The 22,829-nt window shown below is 45.4% G+C and overlaps 3 protein-coding genes across 38 annotated transcripts in view; all 3 read left to right on the forward strand.

Moving 5' to 3' along the window:
• LOC122456746 (immunoglobulin lambda-1 light chain-like) overlaps nucleotides 1-21,142 on the forward strand; it is a 58,820-nt gene extending 37,678 nt beyond the window's left edge. The window contains exons 3-4 of the mRNA XM_043497764.1: nucleotides 17,511-17,546; nucleotides 20,442-21,142. Coding sequence (XP_043353699.1) covers nucleotides 17,511-17,546; nucleotides 20,442-20,764 — 359 coding nt within the window. The 3' untranslated portion in view covers nucleotides 20,765-21,142. The remainder of the gene's footprint in view (nucleotides 1-17,510; nucleotides 17,547-20,441) is intronic.
• The window catches only part of LOC119843929 (immunoglobulin lambda-1 light chain-like), a 258,916-nt gene that overhangs the window by 223,005 nt on the left and 13,082 nt on the right, over nucleotides 1-22,829 (forward strand). For 6 of the 29 annotated variants that reach the window (XM_043497736.1, XM_043497738.1, XM_043497751.1 and 3 more), the window contains 2 exons: nucleotides 10,781-10,820; nucleotides 13,854-14,563. The exons of 2 other annotated variants lie outside the window; for them this stretch is intronic. In XM_043497736.1, the coding sequence (XP_043353671.1) occupies nucleotides 10,781-10,820; nucleotides 13,854-14,176 (363 nt within the window). In that variant the 3' untranslated portion in view covers nucleotides 14,177-14,563. Of the gene's footprint in view, nucleotides 1-10,780; nucleotides 10,821-13,853; nucleotides 14,564-20,164; nucleotides 20,172-22,829 lie in introns of those variants that run through there. 21 more of the 29 variants (XM_043497733.1, XM_043497745.1, XM_043497734.1 and 18 more) reach the window with 9 other exon arrangements.
• Nucleotides 1-22,829, forward strand: part of LOC119843930 (immunoglobulin lambda-1 light chain-like) — a 236,188-nt gene that overhangs the window by 208,115 nt on the left and 5,244 nt on the right. The gene's annotated exons all lie outside the window — the stretch shown is intronic.

Raw genomic sequence — 22,829 nt, forward strand, 5'->3', positions numbered from 1 at the left:
AAAAAAGGTTGAAAGCCACTGAACTAGAAGTTTTAGATATTCTGATGGGACTAACATATTGTCATTTAAGAGAAAATGAACCCCGATCTAGAAACGGTGGGCCAAATCTGCTCTCAGTTACATTGGTGTAAATCTGGAATAACTGGATTCACTTTGTCCTAGAAGATATTAAATTGATGGGTTCTCCTTCCAACTCTGTGTGTGTGTGTGTGTGTGTGTGTGTGTGTGTATACACACACACTATATATATAAAGAAAAGGAGTACTTGTGGCACCTTAGAGACTAAGAAATTTATTAGAGCATAAGCTTTCGTGAGCTACAGCTCACTTCTCACGAAAGCTTATGCTCTAATAAATTTGTTAGTCTCTAAGGTGCCACAAGTACTCCTTTTCTTTTTGCAAATACAGACTAACACGGCTGCTACTCTGAAACCTGTCACTATATATATATATATATATATATATGAGAGAGAGAGAGAGACACCTCTCTCAATCAAAGTCGTGAATTTACAATAGCTGAGAATCTGACCTCAACCTTTAACTTTCAGTGACCATCATTGACCACTGAATCCAGTGGGCCTCTGTGCTAGCACATGGGTCCCCTTGGGAGACCTCATTGCAGGATAAGGGCTCAAGTCTCTGAAGGATCAGTTTCCCTTCAGGAGGAGGGAATCTCCCTATTTATCGGTTGCAGCATTAACTGCAATGTAGCACTGAACAATCATTAATGAAACACAGGGAACTCTAGATGGCTCTCTGCTTCTCTTGATTGTTCTGCAATCAGTGCTGTGAATATTAGCCGCTCTGGCAGTTCTTAGCAAGGAGGTTTCTTTAAACATGAGCTGAAATTGGCTTCTGAAAATATTGGGCCATATTCTTCTCAGTTACTGTGGCAAAAGTGCATTGACTACACAGGATTTACACAGCGTAGATGAGAGGAGAGTTTGCCCCAGGGACTCTAGTTAACTATAGATATATCTTTGACTTGCCAAATGCTGTACAACTGAACGCAGGAGAGCGAGCCATTCCGGCTCTCTACTCCGATAAAATATTGCCCCACTCCTGCAATTGGATCCACACAGGCATACTCATAGAGCATCTTTGAAGCCAATAGGAATCCAGCCCGGGCCTGTGATATGGATCTGATTGCAGGATCAAGGCCTAAGAGGCTAAATTTCTCAGACTTGAACACAAAGAAATAATCGGACGTAGCAATGCCCAGGAGTGATTGTGAACTCTGCAGTAACGGAGCTATGGGATTAAATGTTGGCTTGTGCCAGGTCAGCCTTCAGCTGAGCATTTCTCAGTAAAGGGCCATTCATTCCCACTAATGTGATGTTCAGCTGTTATAGCCAAAGAGCCAATGAGATCGTAATGGACAAGATAATTAACGCTAGGACCAAAGGCCTAATTCCAGGCAAGCAGGATATCTGCAGTGGGAGAACTGTGCCCACAGGAATTAGCAATGTAGGGTGCCGTGACAGATTCTGAATTTGCGGAAACTCTGATGCTGCCTATGGGCCATAATCTTCCCTAAATCTTTGCACAAAGAATCTGATCCAGCAGAGCAGTAAGCATGTGCTTAACTTTAAGTGCACGAGTAGTCAGTCTATTGACTTCCAGGGGATGGCTGATGCATGCGTTTAAGTGCTCAACTGGATTAGGGCTCTAGTTCTTATTTTAAGGGCCCAAATTCTGCTTTTGGTTTTTCTGATGCAATCAAATTAACATCAGTGGTTTAACATTTCCCTCAGTACCTGCCTCAATGCGAGCTGAATTTGTCGACATGCGGCCCTTAAAGTATTGAGAAAACAGTAAGAATAAAAACTTGAAACACACTATACGAGTTCTCTGCCGTGTATGGAGTATCCTGCAGGAGGAGATACTGAAGGGGCACAAATTTCTAGAATACCAACAAACCAATTTAAGTAGCTCTCAGGTCAGGCAGTGGTTTGAGCATTGGCCTGCTAAACCCAGGGTTGCAAGTTCAATCCTTGAGGGGGCCATTTAGGGATCTGGTGCAAAAAAAAAAAAATTGGGGATTGGTCCTGCTTTGAGCAGGGGGTTGGACTAGACGATCTCCTGAGGTCCCTTCCAACTCTGATATTCTATGATTCTATGATTCTATGATTCCAAATCAGAGCTAAACCTGGAGCCCTCTGAAACATCCACTTTTCCTACAGCCAGCCGGTGGGCACAAGATGGCAAATGCTAGCTGGCAGTTTTAAAGATAGACATGTTAGAGCCAGATGACAGCAGACCAGCTGTAGCGGAGCGCCATTCTGCATATGAAAGCAACAGCTGTTTTCGATGTTCTGAGGGCAGTTCACAGCAGATCAAATGTGGTTGACTCAAAAAATAAGCCAGCTACGTTCCTCAGCCCTGAATTCCTGGGCAATCATGCAAATGCAGCATCAGTGCCATATGGTTCCTTAGCTGGTGGGAGAGGGAACAAGTACAAGGAGAGATGCTAGGGGATGTTTAACACTGGAAATCATTATATCACCAAATTTTGGAGAAGGATTTCTCTGCGAGGATGATCTGTATCCATAGAATAGTCCTTTCAGTGGAAAAACATTACCAGGGAAATACCTAGTAAGTCATTTGAAAAGACTAGAGTCACTGCTGCAGTATTGTGCTAGCACAGTGTTTTAGCTGAACTTAGCTTTTCCTGTTCTACTCCATTCTATTTTTACTGGATAGAATCCAGGGATATAGATGAGCTTTAATTTGATTTTTTTAATTGTAAGACTTTGTAGTTACAAAGCAGCATTGATTTACATTTCAGGTAGTTTCTCCCTCAGGCCCCATAGACTTTATTTAAAAAAATAAAACTTTATAGACCCGAAGAGCCAGATCCTCCGCTGGTGTCATGGAACTACATTGATTTATAGTAGGTGAGGATCTAGCGCAAAATATCTAGTACCTTGCATTCTGCACTGGCAGCGTCTGAATTTGATGTTCCACTGTGTATCTGAATTCTCTTTGGCTTTGTTCCTAATCTAACTCTGAATCACATTGTCTTGTAGGTCAGCCAAAGGCATCTCCTACCATGCACCTCTTCCCTCCATCCTCGGAAGAGATAAAAACAAAGAGCAAAGCCACACTGGTGTGTCTGCTGGGCAGCTTTTATCCAGGGTCAGTCCAAGTCACCTGGAAAGCTGATGGCCAGCCGCTCTCCACTGGAGTGGAGACGACCAAGCCATCCAAACAGAGTGACAACAAGTTCATGGCCAGCAGTTACCTGTCTCTGGACGCATCAAAGTGGAAGACCCATGACACCTACACCTGCCAGGTGACACACGATGGGAAGAACTTCGAGAAGTCCCTGAAGAGCTCAGAGTGTTCTTAGTCCTCTGACCCCTAGAGGGCTCAGCCAGTTCCCATTTCAGTCACTAGAGAGTTTCCCAAAAGAGCTGGGATCATTCTGTAGCATCACCTTAATGCTGATCTCCAGCAGCTCTGCTTCCTGTTTGATGTGGGGGATCTTTGATGATCCCTTTGATATCTGCTTTTATTCCCATGTTCCCACTGCTCTCACCCCCCCTGCATTCCCTGGAATTGTCCTTCCTGCTTTAGTCTCTGATGCAGCCTTGTTATGATATTAATAAAACCAGATACATCCAGCTATCGCTGTGTCTGTGAAGAGTTAAAATTATTGCCTCTTTCAAATGTTTTTAAAAAGTTGTTTATCATGATTCTGCAATAAAAGATGGACATTTATCTGCCAATAGTTTATTCTTCTGGTTCCAAATGCTGAACTGATTTCTATCAATTTATCTGTCAGTAACTTATTCCCAGCAAATATCAGTAAGATTTAGTAGCCACTGGGTAAGATGTGTTCATAATTATAAAACTCTCTCTTCGATTTTCATCTGGAGTAGATTGGCACCATGCCATTGAATTCAGTGGATTGAGGTTGATTTACACCCGCTGATGAGCTCACCTTGTTTACTTTTGTCTAGAAATAAAACCACTAGCACCAAGCTTGGGAGTTACACTGAGTCTGGTGGAAGGTGTTACTGCTCTAAAGCAACAGAGGTTGCAGCTGCCAGGGTAGAAATATTCTGGTGGGACCCACTGCCCGGTTTCTCTTGGGAGCTCCTATGGTCTGACCTCAGCCCTCTGCAAAGGGCTGAGCAGAAAGCTTATGTGGCACTTGAGTTCCACTTAAACACTATGGAGCAAGCATAAGTGGGTCTTTCGTTAGTGGCACCATTGCTCTTTTGCTGGCTCACTGCACAAGAGCGTCACTTGACCCACCTTTGGTGTAACTGGAACACGAACAGTCCACTCAATTCACTGATTATCTCTGGCTGCTGGTGTCCCTGGCCACCCACAAATCACAAAAACAGCAATGCAGCCAGGGAAACATACCTTCCCATTGAATGCCAAACTGCACTGTGCTTCTCTGTGTGGGACTAGCTATTCGTTCACGGGGCCAGATGGCTATGGGCTTGTCAATTACAAACAAATGTTATTAGGTAGGAGGAGCTTTGAATAGATTTTTTTAAAATCAAAAGATCTTTGTTCCGAGCTGCTGTATCCCTATTCCTTCTCCCAAAGGTGAATGTCTCAACAGTGACCCTGCAGCTCCAATAAGAGTGTAAACAGATTATAATTTACCAACACACAGACCTGGCAAATACAGTCATAGATACATTTACAGTTACAAATCTGAACTCCAAATGAAAATATGTCCTCTGTAATAACTTGAAAAGCCATAAAGCCATGAGGCCCTCCAAGGGAGAAATTATATTGGTCAGTCCTAGCTCCATTTTTCTGTGGTTTGTCATTCATTGTGCTGTAGGGTCATTATTACTGAAAAGAATTCTTATTGAATGTAAATGGTTTGCCTGGTCCTTAGCATGCAATCTCAGCTGCTCACACAGATATAGCCAGCCTGGACCTGGAAGCATGGGTAACAGAATCCATGGAGGGTGAAAATTCACCCTCTGCAATGGCCTTCATGAAGCCAATGAACCATTTACGTGAGCGAGGCTTCAATAGTACAGATGCCTCCTGCAGGACTCCTGATTTACACCCTAAAAGAAACCACCAGGGAGGCAAGAATTCAAGGCCCCTGTGTCCCAGGCTGGTACTGGGTCACCATGCTACAGGAAAAGAGAAGGCCAAGATCAAGCATAGCCTGGTGGAGTAGCTAGTTTTACTCTAGGCCCTGAGGTTTTTTCCCCCACATGTGATTTCCCAGTCTGCTGTGGCACCTATGCAAGCTAAATCAAGGGTAGGGGAAAGAAACCAAATAACTCTATAATGCCAATTTTTTAAAAAAAGACTCCAGAGGTGATCCTGGCAATTACAGGCTGATAAGCCTAACTTCAGTATCTGGCAAATTGGTTGAAACTATAGTAAAGCTCCGAGTTATCAGACACAGAGATGAACTTGATATATTGGGGAAGAGTCAACATGGCTTTTGTAAAGGAAAAATCACACCTCAGCAATCTACTAGAATTCTTGAGGGTGTAAACAAGCATGTGGACCAGGATGATCCAGTGGATATAGTATACTTTGACTTTCAGAAAGCCTTTGATAAGGTCCTACCCCAAAGGCTCTTACGCAAAGTAAGCAGTCATGGGATAAGAGGGAAGGCCCTTGCATGGATCAGTAACTGCTTAAGGGATAGGAAACAAAGCATAGGAATAAATGGTGAGTTTTCACAATGGAGAGAGGTAAATAGCAGGGATTTGGACTGGGACCAGTGCTGTTCAACATACTAATAAATGATCTGGAAAAGGGGATAAACAGTAAGGTGGCAAAGTTTGCAGATGATACAAAATTACTCAAGATATTTAAGTCCAAAGCTCACTGCAAAGAGTTGCAAAGGGATCTCACAAAACTCCACAAAATAGCAGATGAAATTCAATGTTAATTACATAAACCCAATGATACATATAAAATGATGGGGTCTAAATTAGCTGTTACTACTCAAGAAAGAGATTTTGAAGTCATTGTGGATAGTTCTCTGAAAACATCCACTCAATGTGCAGAGGGAGCCAAAAACGCTATCAGAATGTTAGGAACCATTAAGAAAGGGATAGATAATAAGGCAGAAAATATCATATTGCCACTTTATAAATCCACAGTACACCCACACCTTGAATACTGCATGCAGTTCTGGTCACCTCATCTCCAAAACAATTTAATAGAAGTGGAAAAGGTACTGAGAAGGACAACGAAAATGATTAGGGTCTGGAACAGCTGCCATATGTGGAGAGATTGAACACACTGGAACTGTTCAGTTTAGAAAAGACACGGCTAAGGAGGGATATGACAAAGGTCTATAAAATGATGAATGGTGAGGAGAAAGTGAATAAGGAAGTGTTATTTACCCCTTCTCATAACACAAGAACCAGGGGTCACCCCATGAAATTAATAGGCAGTGGATTTAAAACAAACATAAGCAAGCACTTCTTCACACAACACACGGTCAACCTATAGAATGCGTTGCCAGGACATGTTGTGAAGGCCAAAAGGATAACTAGGTTTAAAAAGAATTAGATAAGTTCATGGAGGATAGGTCCATCAGTGGCTATTAGCCAAGATGGTCTGGGATGCAACCCCATGCTCTGGGTGTCCCTAAGCCTCTGACTGCTAGAAGCTGGGACTTGACGACAGGGGATGGATCACTGGATACCTACTCTGTTCTGTTCATTCCCTCCGGCATAGCCACAATTAGAAGACAGGCAAGATGGACCATTGGTCTGACACAGTCTGGCCATTCTTATGCTCTTTATGTAGAGTCATTATGAAGTGAAGTCAGTATTACCGACTTGGGACAATCCAGCTACCTCCTCTCCAAGGCCCCACGTGGTGTCATTGTGAGTGATAATGCAGTCACTCTCCATGTACAGGCTCATGCAGCTCTCAGATGTTTCTGCCCTTCACACAGAAGCTCTCGACAAAGCACCCTGGCCCGTGACAACAGCTGTACCATGCCTTGGAACCTGGCCATTCAGTGAGCACGTCAGTAAAGGCTGTGCCTTTGTAACAGGGGAGGGGTTGTGTGTGGAGCTGCCCCACCCCTGCAGGACTAGGGGGAAGGTGGCATCTCAGCCATGCCTGGTCTCTCTGGTGCTGTCGCATATGCATGGGGATTGGACAACCTGCTCCTTCCACGAGGATGCTCCCGCCCCACTCACTGGTGGGTTTGTCCTGCTCCCTGGCCAGCTCTTTCCCATAGTCACTATATAACCCTTCCCAATGGGAACAGCATCCCCGGCGAAATACTCTCCTGTTTGCCGGCCTTTGCTGGGATTCAGCTGTCACTACCACCAGACTTGATTGCATTGCTGCAACTATATTTCTTTGCACACAGTGAACATAAGAACGGCCATACTGGGTCAGACCAGAGGTCCATCTAGCCCAGAATCCTGTCTTCCGACAGCGGCCAGTGCCAGAGGGAATGAACAGAACAGGTAATCATCAAGTGAACCATACCCTGTCATCCACTCCCAGCTTCTGACAAACCGAGACTAGGGACACCATCCCTGCCCATCCTGGCTAATAGCTATTGATGGAGCTATCCTCCATGAATTTATCTAGTTCTTTTTTGAACCCTCTTATGGTCTTGGCCTTCGCAACATCCTCTGTGGATGCACAAATGGGGCATTGGTATTATATTTTATTAGCAATGAATTGGCTGGCATTTCCAAAGGAGTCTAAGCGATCAAAGTGCTCAGACCCCATTGATTTCCAGTGGGAACTGGCACCATATTTGCAGCCCTCTTTGAAAATCCTACTCGTATTATGTGTACAGTTTGGATTTTCTCTGGGGTTTTTATGGGTTTGGCACCCATGTAACTACAAACAGATACAAAAAAAGCAGCCTCCACATTACTCAGCTGCCGGTGGGTGAAGTGAAATTCCCTCTAGTGCAGAGAACCACCACAAGGGTTACACACCACTTCAGTCCCACCTATATCTCCATTTAACCTATGGCCATCCATTACTAGACTTCATTAACCCTTCATTTGCTGGATTAAACCAGTGGCCAAAGCAATTATCAGGCACAAGTAATGCAGCCTGAGGAACCTGAGCAAAAGGAGAACAGGCCCCAATTCAGCAGAGCAGTTAAGCATGTGCCTATCTTTAATTAAAAGTTAAACATCTAGATGAGCCGCTCCGGAACAATTCAACAGTTACTGGAGCTTTTACTCACCTGAGTTAGTCCCATGGATTTCCAGAGAACTGTTAGGGTGAGGAAGTGCTCACCAATGGGTGAAATTCACCCTGTGCAGAGGACCTACATAATGTCTATGCACCACTGAAGTCCTACATAAGCCCTGTTAAGTTGGATTTAAATGGAACCTAGGCCTGTACAGAGCCTAAACCCAGGGGTGACTTCACCCTGCTCTGGGTAAGGGACACATGACCCTGCCCTCAACTGGGAGAATGATGAAGTCACTGAACATATCAAATCAGAAAGTGCCACATTAGAGGTGTGAGGGGATTTCGAATAACCCAAAATCACCTTCAGTGGAAGAGCTACACATTCATTGCTGAGAACTAGACACAACCCCGGATGCCCACCCCAAGCTGCAACTGCACAGAGTTCTCCTGCTCATCACGGGTTCCCAAGCCCATGGATGCTGAACACTGATAGTGCTTGCGGGACTGTACTTTAGAGCCTCTGTCAGGCCTGAAAACCACTGTCCAGGGTCTTATGTGAGGTCTAGTCCATTGGAGTCAAGGCAGCTGTGTCACTGACTTCAGTAAGTGCAAGATCAAGCGCCATAAACAGCTTCAACTATGGCCCGATAATGAGGAAATTAAGCTGGTACCATTCACTTCCTTGTCCCTCCCAAGTTGAGACACACCAGGTGCTAAAGGGAGTTCGTATTTACAGTCAGAGGGTTGGTCCACTGCCCTGGTTTAATTCATAAGAAACCAACTGAGCATGGACACAGCTCACAGCCTAGATGTTTACTGGCCCTGCCTTTGGCGAGAGGGCACCACACGCCCACACTCTGCTGGGCAGCAGGCATCAGAGTTGCTCTCCTAAGGTGAGGGGGAGGGAATAACCAGCAATGATGCGAGTCTCATGGCAGCTCTGTCCAGGGAAACAGCGCCGGGATTTACTGCTGAGAACAGCTGGGAAATACAGAGCAAATGGCTGTAGTTGATGGCACTCAATTTCTAAAGGCAACTGGGTTGTTCCCTTGAAGAAAGTGCTGACGTCTCCTGCATACTGGACATTGGGTGAGCTCTCTATTGATACCAGCATTGCCTTGTATTGGTATCAACAGGGTCTGAAGCTATGCCAGCTGTACGATGGAGATGACTCTTACAAGCACCAAAGGTTCTGAGCATCTTGACTGGCTCCTGGCTTCCAGAGAGACTGACAGTAACACCAACCTCTGACCCATTGCTTGTCAAGCATCCAGGAATGTCCTGGAGTCTCCAGGAATTAATGATTAATCTTTAATTAAAAATTATGTCATGCGATGAAACCTCCAGGAATACGTCCAACCAAAATTGGCAACCCTACTGCTGGGGTTCAGACAGAGCGTGGTGGTGATTGGTTTCATGGCACATGGATCTTAAATCATTCCTCAGGCTTGTCCAATGTGGAGACTTCACCTGCCCCTGCATGGCTCAGCTGAGAGCGAACAGAGGATGTCATGATGCAGCTTCTTGCAGAGACTCAGAGCGACCCCCTCGCCCCATAGACAATCTGAAGATCCTGATCAGGTAAGTTAGGACAATGGGGGAGGGGACATCTTAGCTTCTCACTGACAGGTGCAGAGAGGCTACGCTATTCAGAGAGTAGACGAGGACAGCACGTGGTTTGGATCACATCCGATCCACCCTTGTGCAGCCCCTGGCATGTCTGATCTGTCTCTTCACTGACGTTTACTGGTGGGTCACCGGGACATGCTGTACATTAATTATGTCTAGAAAGATGCTGGTGCTCCCAGACATTTGGGGTTTCGGACACATGCTTTCTAAGTATGGTTATCGCATCCGTAACATACACAACAGCTTGGTGCGCCTCATTCTTTCCCCGACGTAATTCCACTGAAGTCAATACAATGGCACCAGTGATGAATCTGGCCCAGTATTGGCCTGTCATGGCCAAATAGCAGTGGAGGGACCAACACGCAATCCAGTTGTGTACATGCCCTCCAGCACCCAGATCTGTTCTCCATGGGCTCCAGGTACAGCAGCACAGACACGCATGCAGATCCACAGCCGGTGCAGGGGTTGGGGGAGCGCTGTAGTGGTGGAACCCAGGGTGGCAGCAGAGCACAGAGTTCCTTTGGTTCTCTCTAGGTACCTTTACACCCCCATCACTGCAATGCCTGAGCATCTCTGAGACACGACAGAACTTATCCTTACACCACCCTGGGAGACATGGAAGTGCTGTCCCATTTTACAGACAGGGAATGGAGGCACAGAGATGACATGACTTGCCCAAGGGCACAAAGTCTGTGGCAGAGCCAGGACATGAACCCCACTCTCCTGACTCCCACTCCAGTGCCTTAACGACAAGTCCATCTTCTGCTCTCTTATATGGGCTGTCTGAGGGGACCAAGATTTGGTCTTATTGTGAGTTCTCCCAAGGAATACGCCTTGCTTCACTTCCCAGTAGACCTTCACTCCTCCGACTGTACGATGAGTTTCTCCGGAAAGGATAAACCTGCACTCCCATGGGGTACCAGTGGAAATTGCCCCGCACCTCTTTTTCCCCTCATGGACAGTGGTGGTGACCTCTCCCTGTCATCGACTGGGACAGGTTTTTGTACAGTCGTGTGTCACTGTGGTGGATCTTCGGTGGAGGAACCCAGCTGACCGTCCTTGGTAAGTCACTGAATTACTCACAAACTTTCCTTCTCCTGGCTGTATTGTACGTTTTCCATGTTTTTTTTCCCCTGCTTTCTTTGTCTTCGTGCTGGGCTCGGGACTCCTCTCACTTTATATGTGGACCTTTACACTGTGTTGGGAATAACGTTTAGTCTCTCTGGATAGTCATAGCAGGTGTACATGGCCCATGTTGGATTTTCTTTTCTTTTCCCCACTGAAGAGAAGTTTGAATTTGCTCAGGAAACCTATTGAGATTCTGCCACTGGTCCCCAGTTACGATGACCTAGTTTTAGCCCCTTCAGGAAAAGATTTCCCTCTTTTTCCTTTAAGGTTTGAACTATTTCTCATTAGCACTGGGTGCTAGTCAGTGAATGAAAGAAATCCCGGGTCCAGCTTCTCAGGTGCCGTACACTGCCCCAGCTCCATTGTCCGCAATAGAGCTCCACCAACACTCACCCCAGGCTCCTGCAGACAGGTGTCCTATCCCATGACATCTCATGGTCTATAAAAATCCTTGCTCCCTGATGATTTAAAATGGGATTTGTCAGGGGCCGTTGGAAGGAAATGTTTAGGAATGAGAGCCGGGCAGAAAATATGGTTTTCTTCTGTGAATAATTTCAGGAAAGTCAAAACAAAAATATCATTTTCATCTCAATGGGCCCAAAATCCCAAACAACCATTTTCAGCTGAAAACCAAGAATGCTTCAGTTATTGAGAGGTTTTGGCTTAAGATTTCCACTTTTTCCATTTTGGGGTTTTCAACAAAAAAGTGATTTTTTTTTTGAGAAAAGCAAATACTTGCCACAAAAATATTCATTCAGTTGAAAACCAACTTTCCACTGAAAATGGTTTTCATGGGTCATTTTCAATCAGCCCTATTTGTAGCATTGCTCAGTTAGAGCTAGACAAGGAACTGATCAAATTTTAAAAATAGAAGGCCAGCTCCTCATATGGTGTAAATCCATGTAGCTTCCTTACCAACAATGGACTACACTGATTTACACTTACCCTGAATGAGTCTAATTGCACTGACTGACTTACTCCGGACACTGAAGATCTACTCCATTGTACCTTAGAGAAAATTGGATTTCAGTTTGGATATGCAACCCAAGCCCACCCAAAACCTTTGAGATATGCAAGATATTAGTTAAATGGGGAGGGGTGGGGTGGAAGCAGCCTGCAGGGGGAAGGGATTTAAAGAGGTTGCACTAATTGTGCACTAACAAGGTTGCTGGCCAGTCTGAAAGGCTGGACGGCTTCGTAGAGGCTGGATTGTGTATCTGCCAATCTCAGAGCTCAGTGATCAGGATGCTGGCTGGACCAGCCGGCTTCATTTACAGAACAGCCTTGGGGACTGATGGACTTGGCTTAGCCAGGGCTCAGTAAGTTAGGGCTGACAGTATTAGATCAAATACCGTTGTTGGCTGCTTTGACCTACATGAAGCGCGAAATAATTAGGGCCCAGACTGCGGTAGCCCTACTCATGCCGAGTAGCACATTGCTTTTCATACAGTCCCACTAATGTAATGGGACTGACCACCTATGGAGTAAGGTGCAACCTGGCACGAGGACAGGCATCCCAATTTGGCCCCAGCGCCAAGGCTGCTGCATAAACGTTACCAAGGATTAAACATTTCCCTGAACTTTTGTGCCCTTCCTATGCAGATAGTGCTTCAGTGTCTCCGTCTCTATGCAGTTACACAGCACAGCACCAGGCTAGGGCCAAGGGGAATCTACTCTGTCCCCACCATGAAATCAACCCTCAGTGTGGTATTTTGCAAGGTCCCTTTTCCTCTTGTCTTGAGTCCCAATCTAGCAAAACACTCAGATGCACACTGGATTGGGCCCTGTAGCAGGGATTGGTCCCATAAATGACTCTGTACTTTACAGCTGCTGAAAACAAGCTTGCTTGGTAACTAGGCTGTTCAGCAACAGGAACAGGCAACCAGGGTGTGGTAGGAGATTGTTTGTCACCCAGGTGTTAAATCAGAAGATCTGACCCTTAGCAGAGAGACCTACAGACCCAGACAGACAATGATAATTCAACAATGGGTTTATTGACCCACTTGGCAGAATAGAGAATTTATCCCTGCTATGGAATTCCATAGGATGGTTCACAAACAAACTCCCCCCCCCCCAAAACTACAGAATTTTATACTACTTTCTATAAAACACTATTAATTCATGTAGCTCTCCCATCGTATGCTTTGGATCCTACTGGTTTTTTTTTTAAATTATCTGTTGTGGCATTTTTTTCATTAGGAAATATGTGGGTTACCCCACATTCCTCTGTGACTCCAGTGAAGCAGCCCCCAAGGCCTGAACAGGCAAATTAAACTCTAAGCTTAGACCCTAAGAAATAGCCCCATTCTCAGATAGTCTGTTCTTGAGAAATGAGAGAGAGAGAGAGAGAGAGAGTGTTTTCACCATGGAAATATCTTCCTACTTAATTAAATGAGTAGCACCTTCCTCTGTGCTAAATGGCACCATTTGAGAAGGAAGGTGCTACTTAATGTGAGGAAAGATATCAAAATCTTGCACTTAATAGGGAGGAATTCTGTGCAAACTGCCTAGGTTTCTAGCTGTTTAGAAGTCATATTTCCCTTTATCTGAGCAACAATGAATTAAAAGGTGAGCTTGGAAACAATCCTGATAATGCTTTGCACTTCGACAGCACCTTCCACCAAGTGTCTCAGCGCTTTAGAAATATGTAAAAAAATATAAACCTTGAGAAAAAGCCTGCGGGCGGTGAGTTCAGTGATGTGATCCCCTTTCATAGCCAGAGAGATAAGTGACTTCATCAGGTTCACTAAGGAAGCCTGTGGCAGAACTAGGAATGGACCCCAAGTGTCCAGATTCCCAGTCCTGTGCCTTAACCACAAGAACATCTTACATCGCAGATAATTATCCTGCCCATGGCACTGGTGAGAGTTTGGATTTGTTACACTGCAGAGAGCTGGAATTTCTTACATTCTGTACTGGCAGTCTCTGGATTTGGGTTTTCTAACACTGAATCTCCTTGTCTTGTAGGTCAGCCAAAGGCATCTCCTACCATGCACCTCTTCCCTCCATCCTCGGAAGAGATAAAAACAAAGAGCAAAGCCACACTGGTGTGTCTGCTGGGCAGCTTTTACCCAGGGTCAGTCCAAGTCACTTGGAAAGCTGATGGCCAGCCGCTCTCCACTGGAGTGGAGACGACCAAGCCATCCAAACAGAGTGACAACAAGTTCATGGCCAGCAGTTACCTGTCTCTGGATGCATCAAAGTGGAAGACCCATGACACCTACACATGCCAGGTGACACACGATGGGAAGAACTTTGAGAAGTCCCTGAAGAGCTCAGATTGTTCTTAACCCTCTGACACCCCCAGAGGGCTTGGCCGGTTCCTGTGTCAGTCTGTAGGGGGTTCCCCAAGGGAGCCAGGATCTGTCTGTAGCATTCCCATAATGCCGATTTCCAGCAAATCTGCTTCCTCTTTTAGGTGGGGCATTTTACCAATCCATATGACACCTGTCTTTATTCCCATGTCCCCACTGCTCTCACCCCCTGCATTCCCTGGAATTGTCCTTCCTGCTTTAGTCTATGATAAAGCCTTCTTATGATATTAATAAAATCAGAAAAATTTGATTACTACTGTATCTGTGAAGAGTTTAACTTCTTCTGTCCCTTTTACATCTTGTGTATTAATTGCAATATTCACCTTCTCTTCCAATAAAATAAATTTACCTTTTATCAGCTAATATGGTTTTCTTTTTAGTCTGGGTCAATGCTCAGCTGGGTCACTAGCCCTGCAGAGAGCAGTCTGCTCTGTGAGTTAGTATTGAGTCAACCTCTGCCCTCGCATGGGGCAGATTCCAGTACCACCTTCTCCCTGAGCATTAGTCATTCTTCAAGTAGCCTCATTCGAATCAGTGGGGCTATTGGCTGAACAGCTCAACACTAAGGGGAATAAGTGACCAAATCTGGCCCATATAGGGAGGGGCACTGCTGATGGCGGTTACCTGGGATAGGCTGTAAACAGAGCTCCTGGCTACTTCTAGTCAGTATAGACACAAACCCCTCTTTGGAAGAGTGGCCTTTAATATCCTGCCAACACCAACTTAGGTGACAGCTCTCTACCCAGATATCCAGATGATGATTTCTGGAGCACCAAGCGTATGCAGAGCACAGAGGGGATAATGGCTCTCAGAAGTTTTCAGGAGCTTACAATGTTAGGATGAGAGTGAAGGGATCAGACAGAGCGTGCGTGCATGCGTGCGAGAGAGCGCGCGCGCGCATGTGCCAATGAGTGCACTACTAGAACCCAGAGCGTGCGCTGATTTTAACACTACTTCATTGACAAAAAGGCTCTGGAAAGAGAGCAACTTCCTTTGCTCAATGTTTAGTAATTGGTCCTGTTCTCTTGCACACGTGAACTGCAATAGACTGATGAATGGACTGACAAACTGCATGAAGTATATAGGGAATTTTCAAAACTGACTAACTCCATTAAAAGTCTAAGTTCAACTGAAAGTCAATAGGACTTGGAGCCTAAGGGGCAGATTTAAAAGGCAATGAAATGAATGGGCATTTGGCAACCAGGTGCTTCTCAAAATCCCACAAGGTGCCTAACTGTATATTTAGATGCTTAAACACCATTAACACTCCAGGCGTAAGTGCTTACGTCACTTCTGACAATGGGACTTGGGGACTTTTGCTGGCGGCTCAGGCCTGCCCTCCACTACTCAGGGAATTCTCGCAGGGTCTGAGTCTGAGCCACTGAAGTCACAGGAGCTTCCCCATCAACTTCAGTAAGCGCCGGTTAGTGTGTTAAAACACAGCACATGATCCATCTCGGCTTCAGTTTCATTAATGAGGAAATTAGGCTGGTACCATTCACTCCCCTGGCCGTGCTGAGCTGACACATACCAGGCACTAAGGGGGGAGTTCATATTTACAGTGAGAGGGAGGGCCCAGGGCCCTGGTTTAATTCATAAGAAACCAGCTGAGCGTGGACACAGCTCACAGCCTAGATGTTTACTGGCCTTGCCTTTGGCAAGAGGGGCACCACACGCCCACACTCTGCTGGGAAGCAGGCACCAGAATTGCTCTCTTAAGGTGAGGGGAAGGGAATAGCCAGCAATGGTGAGAGTCTCATGGCAGCTCTGTCCAGGGAAACAGCGCAGGGATCTACTGCTGAGAACATCCGGAAAATACAGAGCAAATGGCTGTTGTTGGGGGCAATGCGTTAATTTCTAAAGGCAACTGGGGGCTCCCCCAAGTAAAGTGCTGATCTCTTTTGTGTACTGGATATTGATACCAACATTGCCTGTATTGGTGCTAACAGGGCTTGGAGCATTTTTCAACATATGCCAGATGCAGAATCTTGGCTTCTAGAGAGGCCACAAGGAACGCCTGCATCCAATCCAAGGCTGGGGTCCCAGCAGAGGATGGTGATGATTGGTTTCATGGCACATGGATCTTGTGCACTATTTACTTGTTCCTCAGACATGTCCAGTGTGGAGACTTCACCAGCCCCTGGCATGGTTCAGCCAAAAGCGAACCCAGGACATGATGATGCAGTTTCTTGAGGAACTGCTGTGGCCAGTGACTCAGAACAACCCCTTGCCCACGGACTATCTGCAGATCCTGATCAGGTAAGGCAGGATCATGTGTCATGGGATGTGGTAGCGTCTCACTGACAGGTGCAGGGAAGGCTGCACTGTCCAGACGAGAGACGAGGGCAACACGTGGTGTTGGTTTCCTATCCACACACAAGCAGCCCCAACATGGTAGATCTGTTTCTTTGCTGACACTTATTGGTGTGAAGCTAGGATAGTTTTGACACTGACTACGTCTGTAGAGAGGCCAGTGCTTCCATGGGTGTGGGCTACAGACACGTGCTTTGGAAACATGGGTATTGCCCACATGAGATTTCCTATTGGATATTTTAAATACTGACAACAAATGGGCCTAATTCTTCTGTGGTAAAATTCCATAGAAACCTCTATAATTGCACCAGGCTTGAGCATGGCTCAGCATGTTCACTGTCAGCATCCCAAATAAATCTGCCAGCCCGTCCCTCCTACGTACTTACAAGGGCCAGCTGAAGATCCACAGACCGTGGGTGTGTTTCGGGAGCACAGGGGCAGTGGAACCAAGTGGAGTAGCAGCTGCTTAGCACACAGCCAGTTTACTTCTATCTAGGTTGGTTTATGACCTGTAGCACTGTTGTACCTAAGCATCTCACAGCCCTAAAGGAATTTATCCTTACAGCTCCCCTGTGAAATTGGGAAGTACTCTACCCATTTTACAGATGGGGAATTGAGGCACAGAGATTATGTGACTTGCCCAAGGGCACAACAATATCAGTCTGTGGCAGAGCCAGGACTTGCACCCCGGTCTCCTGACTCCCACTCCAGCGCCTTAAGTACAAGACCATCCTCTGCTCTCTTACATGGGCTGTGTGCTGGGACCAAGATTTGGCCCCATGTCAGCTCTCCCAAGGAATACTCCATTGCTTCACCTCCCAATGGATCTTCAATCAATCAATTGTACTACGAGATTCTCCAGAAACGATGAACCTTCGTTCTCATGGAGAGCCAGCAGAAGTTTTCCAACGACTATTTTCCCCACACGTGCAGTGGTGGCGACCTCTCCCTGCCATTGAACGTGACTGGTTTTTGTACAGCCGTGTGTCACTGTGGGTTGTCTTCGGTGGAGGAACCCAGCTGACCGTCCTTGGTAAGTCACTGAATTACTCACCGCTTTTCCTTCTCAATGCCAATACAGTGATGTTTCCATGATTTTTTCCTCCTTTTCTGTCTTAGTGCCAGGCTCGGATCTCCTCTCATTTTATGCACAGACCTTCCCACAAATTTGAGAACAATGTTTAACCCGTGGATAGTAAGAATAGGGTGTACATGTCACATGCTGGATTTTCTTATATTGTACCTGTGAACAGGGTTTTGAATTTGCCCATGAAACATGTCCAGATTCTGCTGTCAGGTCCCAATTTTTAAAATAACTGGTATTAGCCTCTTCAGGAAAATATTTCCCAACCCCCAATTGTTTTTTATTTGCTTTGGTTTTACTGGACTAGACATTTCTTATTAGCACTCTGTTTTGACTCATATGTGAAAGAAACCAGGGGCCAGATTCTCAACCAAGGTCAAACAAAATAGTCCCATGGTCTTCAATAAACCTACACCAAAACTCATCCAAATCTCTTTAAGATGAGTGTACAACACCTTGAAACCTAATGTGATATAGAAAATAATTTGTTTGTTGCAATCTAAAACCTGATTTGTCTGGTTAGCTTGAAGAAAATTCAATTTAGTGTGAGTTGGTCACGAAATAGGATTAAAGTTTCCTTATAGAAAATGTCAACAAAAATTTTAAAAAAATATTTTCATCTACATTTTCAGCAGAAAATTTTGACTTTTGGGCAAAAACCCCAAACGCCAAAACTAAAACGTTGTCATTGAACAATTACAGAAAAGCTGGGGAGGTGGGAGAAATCAGAGTTTAGATGAAAATATTTGGTTTTGAGGTTTTGCTTTTCCAACAATAAAAATAGATATTTTTTCAAGATCTGGAGAAACATTCTGCAAAAACTTCCATTTTGATTAAAAAACAAGCCAATTTTTAACCGACGAGATTTGGTGGGTAATTTTTAACACCCCTATTTGCAGTCTCCTTTTAGAGTAAGTTCAGCGATTGATATTTTTACAGTATAAGAACAGATCCTCATGTGGTGTAAATCAGTGTAGCCCCCTTGGCAGCAATGAACGACACTGATTTACACTTACACGGAGTGAGTGCAATTGCACTGATGGATTTCTGACTCAGAGGATCGGTTCCATTGTTCCTTGGATGACTGTAGCTATCGTGGATTTCAGTTTGGAAATACCACTCAGACCTGATTTTCTGACTGTGCTGAAGAACACCCAACACCTCTGAAATATGGAGGGCTACAGATAAATGGGGGGGGTTAGAGCAAACTGTGTGGGGTGCAGGAAGGACTTGAAAGAGGCGGCACTAATTGCCTCTCTGAAGCCTGGAGCACATTAACAAGGTTGCTGGCCAGTCTGAAAAGGCTGGGCGGCTTCCTTGAAGCTGCATTCTAGCGCTGCCAAGCTCAGAACTCAATGGAGGGGATGCTGGCTGAGCCAGCAACTTCTGTTAGAGTAAAACCTTGAGGAGCAGATAGATCTCAGCTAGCCAGGGCTCAGTAAATCAGGGCTAACTCAGACAACATTGTTTGTAGTTTTGACCTGTGTAAAGCATGAAATAACTACAGCCCACAGGCTGCACTGAGGCTACTTGTGTTGAGTAGCACCTTGCTCTTCAAACAGGCCCACTGACGTCAGTGGGACCAACCCCTTGTGGAGTAAAGTGCTACCTGGAATGAGGAAGAGTTTCTCAGTTTGGTCCCAGGTGTCTAGATGTTAAAAGCCTGAGGAATTTTTAAACCCCTGGTGCGCCCATTCCTAAACCAGTAGGTCCTTTATTGTGTCCATATTTTGCAGTGTCCCTTTTCCTTTTGTCTTGGACCCTGATCCAGCAACTGAGACACATACTGACTCGAGTTCTTTGGTCCCATAAATGTTTCTGAAAACATTTTAGCAATAAGAGTATCCAGTATATAACACGGTGCGATAAAAGGCTATTTCCCAGCCAAGACTCATGCAGACAGATCTGACCCTTAGCTGAGAGACCTACAGAATGTGATGAACAATGATAAGTGCTCGATGAGATCATTGATTTACGTTGCAGAATTTTATATCTTGAAACTTTATCTGTGCCATAGAATGACAGAATGGTTCAAACGAGCTCTCTCTATGAAACTTCTGTACTATTTTACAGTAGTTTCTATATAATGCTATCAATGTGTCTAGATCCCCTGTCCCATTCTTTGGCTCATGTTGGTTGCTTTGTTATTACATTATATAGGATTATTCCATAAGGAAAAATGTGGGTTACCCCAGATTCCCTTCTGGGCACTGAAGTGGCTTCTGGTGCCCTAACCACACACATTAAACTCTAAGAAATAACCCCAAACAAATATCCAGAACATAGTCCAAAACACTTAGAAAGCTGATTTTAGATTTCTAAAATGAAGCACAATGTAGAACAAATTGCAGCTTTTCTTTGTGAACGACTCATGCTAGACATCCAATGCATATAGATCACTACATACTTCTTCACTCACTTTCATAACAATAATTTGTATCTTTAGTGCCAACACTGTACACCTTGCAGGCCCCAAGTTATTATTTGAAGTCAGTGGGAGTTATGCGTGCAGCAGGAATACAAGATAAAGCCTTCAAGGATTAAAGTGACAAAAAGTATGAGTAAAGTACTATTATCCCCTTTTACAGGCATAGGGGGACAGTTACTAACTAGGCCAGATTCACTAAGGAACCTTATGGCCAAGCAACGATTAGACCCCAAAACTCCCAATTCCCAGCCCTGTGCCTTAACCAGAAGAGCATCTTACATCACAGATAATTACCCTGCCCACGGCACTTGTGAGAGTTTGGATTTGTTACACTGCAGAGATCTGGAATGTCGAACATTCTGTACTGGCAGTCTCTGGATTTGGGTTTTCTAACTCTGAATCACATTGTCTTGTAGGTCAGCCAAAGGCATCTCCTACCATGCACCTCTTCCCTCCATCCTCGGAAGAGATAAAAACAAAGAGCAAAGCCACACTGGTGTGTCTGCTGGGCAGCTTTTATCCAGGGTCAGTCCAAGTTACCTGGAAAGCTGATGGCCAGCAGCTCTCCACTGGAGTGGAGACAACCAAGCCATCCAAACAGAGTGACAACAAGTTCATGGCCAGCAGTTACCTGTCTCTGGATGCATCAAAGTGGAAGACTCATGACACCTATACCTGCCAGGTGACACATGATGGGAAGAACTTTGAGAAGTCCCTGAAGAGCTCAGATTGTTCTTAACCCTCTGACCCGCAGAGGACTTGGTCGGTTCCCGTGTCAGTCTATAGGGGTTCCCCAAGGGAGCCTGGATCTGTCTGTAGCATTCCCATAATGCTGATTTCCAGCAAATCTGCTTCCTCTTTTAGGTGGGGGATTTTACCAATCCATATGACACCTGTCTTTATTCCCACATCCCCACAGCTCTCACCCCCTGCATTCCCTGGAAATGTCCTTCCTGCTTTAGTCTCTGATGCAGCCTTGTTAGGATATTAATAAAATTGGAAAAAATGGACTATCACTGTGAAGAGTTTAACTTCTTCTGTCCCTTTTTCTCCTGATGTATTAATTGCAATATTCATATAATCTTCCAATAAAATAAACTTACCTTTTATCAGCCAATATGGTTTTCTTTTTAGTAGGGATCTTGTTGGCTTTGTGGTTTCTGACAAGCTAAGGAAGAAGTAATGCTTAGTGACGTGTAATACCATGGAGAGCGGGAGAGATGTTACAAAGGGATCATTACCCAAGTTGTGACTGTTCTCCCCTAACACTGGTCACTCTGGCTCTCAGCCAGACTTCTGGGAGGTGTGACAATTGCTGCTGCACAAATCTCTCTCCAGAGCACACGTTGTGTAAGGGATTCTCTGGGTGATAGTGGGCTGCATGAGAGCATAATGCAAACCCCTGTGGGTCTGCAGCCAGCCCTGCTTGTGCTTGGATCCTGGCAGCTCCCAACAGACCAGCAGGGCTAGGCTGGCTCACTAGCCTTGCAGAGAGCAGTTTGTTCTGAGAGTGAGTATTGAGTCACCCTCTGCCCTCGCATGGGGCAGATTCCAGCTCCCGTCTTCTCCCTGAGCATTAGTCATTCTTCAAGAAGCCTCACTGGAATCAATGGGGCTATTGGCTGAACAAGTCAACACTCAGGGGAACAAGCGTCCAAATCTGGCCCATAGAGTGAGGGGCATGACAGTCCTGCAGACTGTTCTCTGGGATAGGCTGCAAACAGAGCTCCTGGCTACTTCTGGTCTGCAGAGACACAAACACCTCTTCGGAAGAGTGGCCTTTAAAATCCTGCCAACACCAACCGGGCTGACAGCTCTCTACCTACCCAAACGGCCCTCCCCGCAAGTTCAGCTGTACACGGAAATTTGTCTGAAATAAACTAGTGCTGCTGGCCACTGTGTGACACCTGCTGCGTTTCAACCGGAGATGAAGGCAGTGACCCTCATGCCCAGTTTGACCAGCTGTGTAAGTGTGTGAAGTGCTTTCACAGCCTTCAGATTCAAGCTATTACATTTGAAAAGCATCATTATTTAGAACTAAATCAGAACATTCCTGATTATCTGGATTCTCTGGGTGCACAACACTGTGGCCCTTAGTACGTCTTGTGTGTTGCACAGTTTGGGCCTTGAGGGGCCAGAGCAGTTAGTTTGTGTCCCATTAAAACCCATAAAAGGTGCTGGGGGTCCAGGGATCAGTTTCAAGTTGCATGTGAGACAAGATACTCTGAGGGGCATCCTGGAATCTGTCGCACCCTTCCCAGACAGCAGCATGCACCGTGTGTACAGCTGGGAACTTGCCTCATGAAGAGCGTTTGTCATGCACTTCCACCTCCTCCAGAAACTAATAAGGGGGAAGGGGAGCTGAGGGAGGCTGCACTATGGATGAGTTTTAAAGAATGATGGTTTCTTAAATAAGTATTTTTAACATCCCCACACCTATTTGTCCTGCACACACACGTCTGTACTTGGGGGGCTTAAGATATTCAGATGATGATTTGTAGAGTACCAAGAGCGTGCAGAGCACAGAGTTGACAATGGCTCTCAGAAGTTTTCAGGCCCTCACAATGCAAGTTGGAGAGTGAAAGGATGAGAGAGAGACAGCACGTGCGCGCGCATGTGCCAATGAGTGCACAACTAGAACACAGAGCATGCGCCGATTTTAACACTATTTCATTGACAAAAAGGCTCTGGAAAGAGAGTAACTTCTTTTGCTCAATGTTTAGTAATTGGTCCTGTTCCCTTGCACATGTGAACAGCAATAGATCAACGAATGAACGGAAAAACTGCATGAAGTATTTAGGGTA

This window comes from Dermochelys coriacea, chromosome 15, assembly GCF_009764565.3.
Source record: "Dermochelys coriacea isolate rDerCor1 chromosome 15, rDerCor1.pri.v4, whole genome shotgun sequence".
Taxonomy (NCBI): Eukaryota; Metazoa; Chordata; order Testudines; family Dermochelyidae; genus Dermochelys; species Dermochelys coriacea.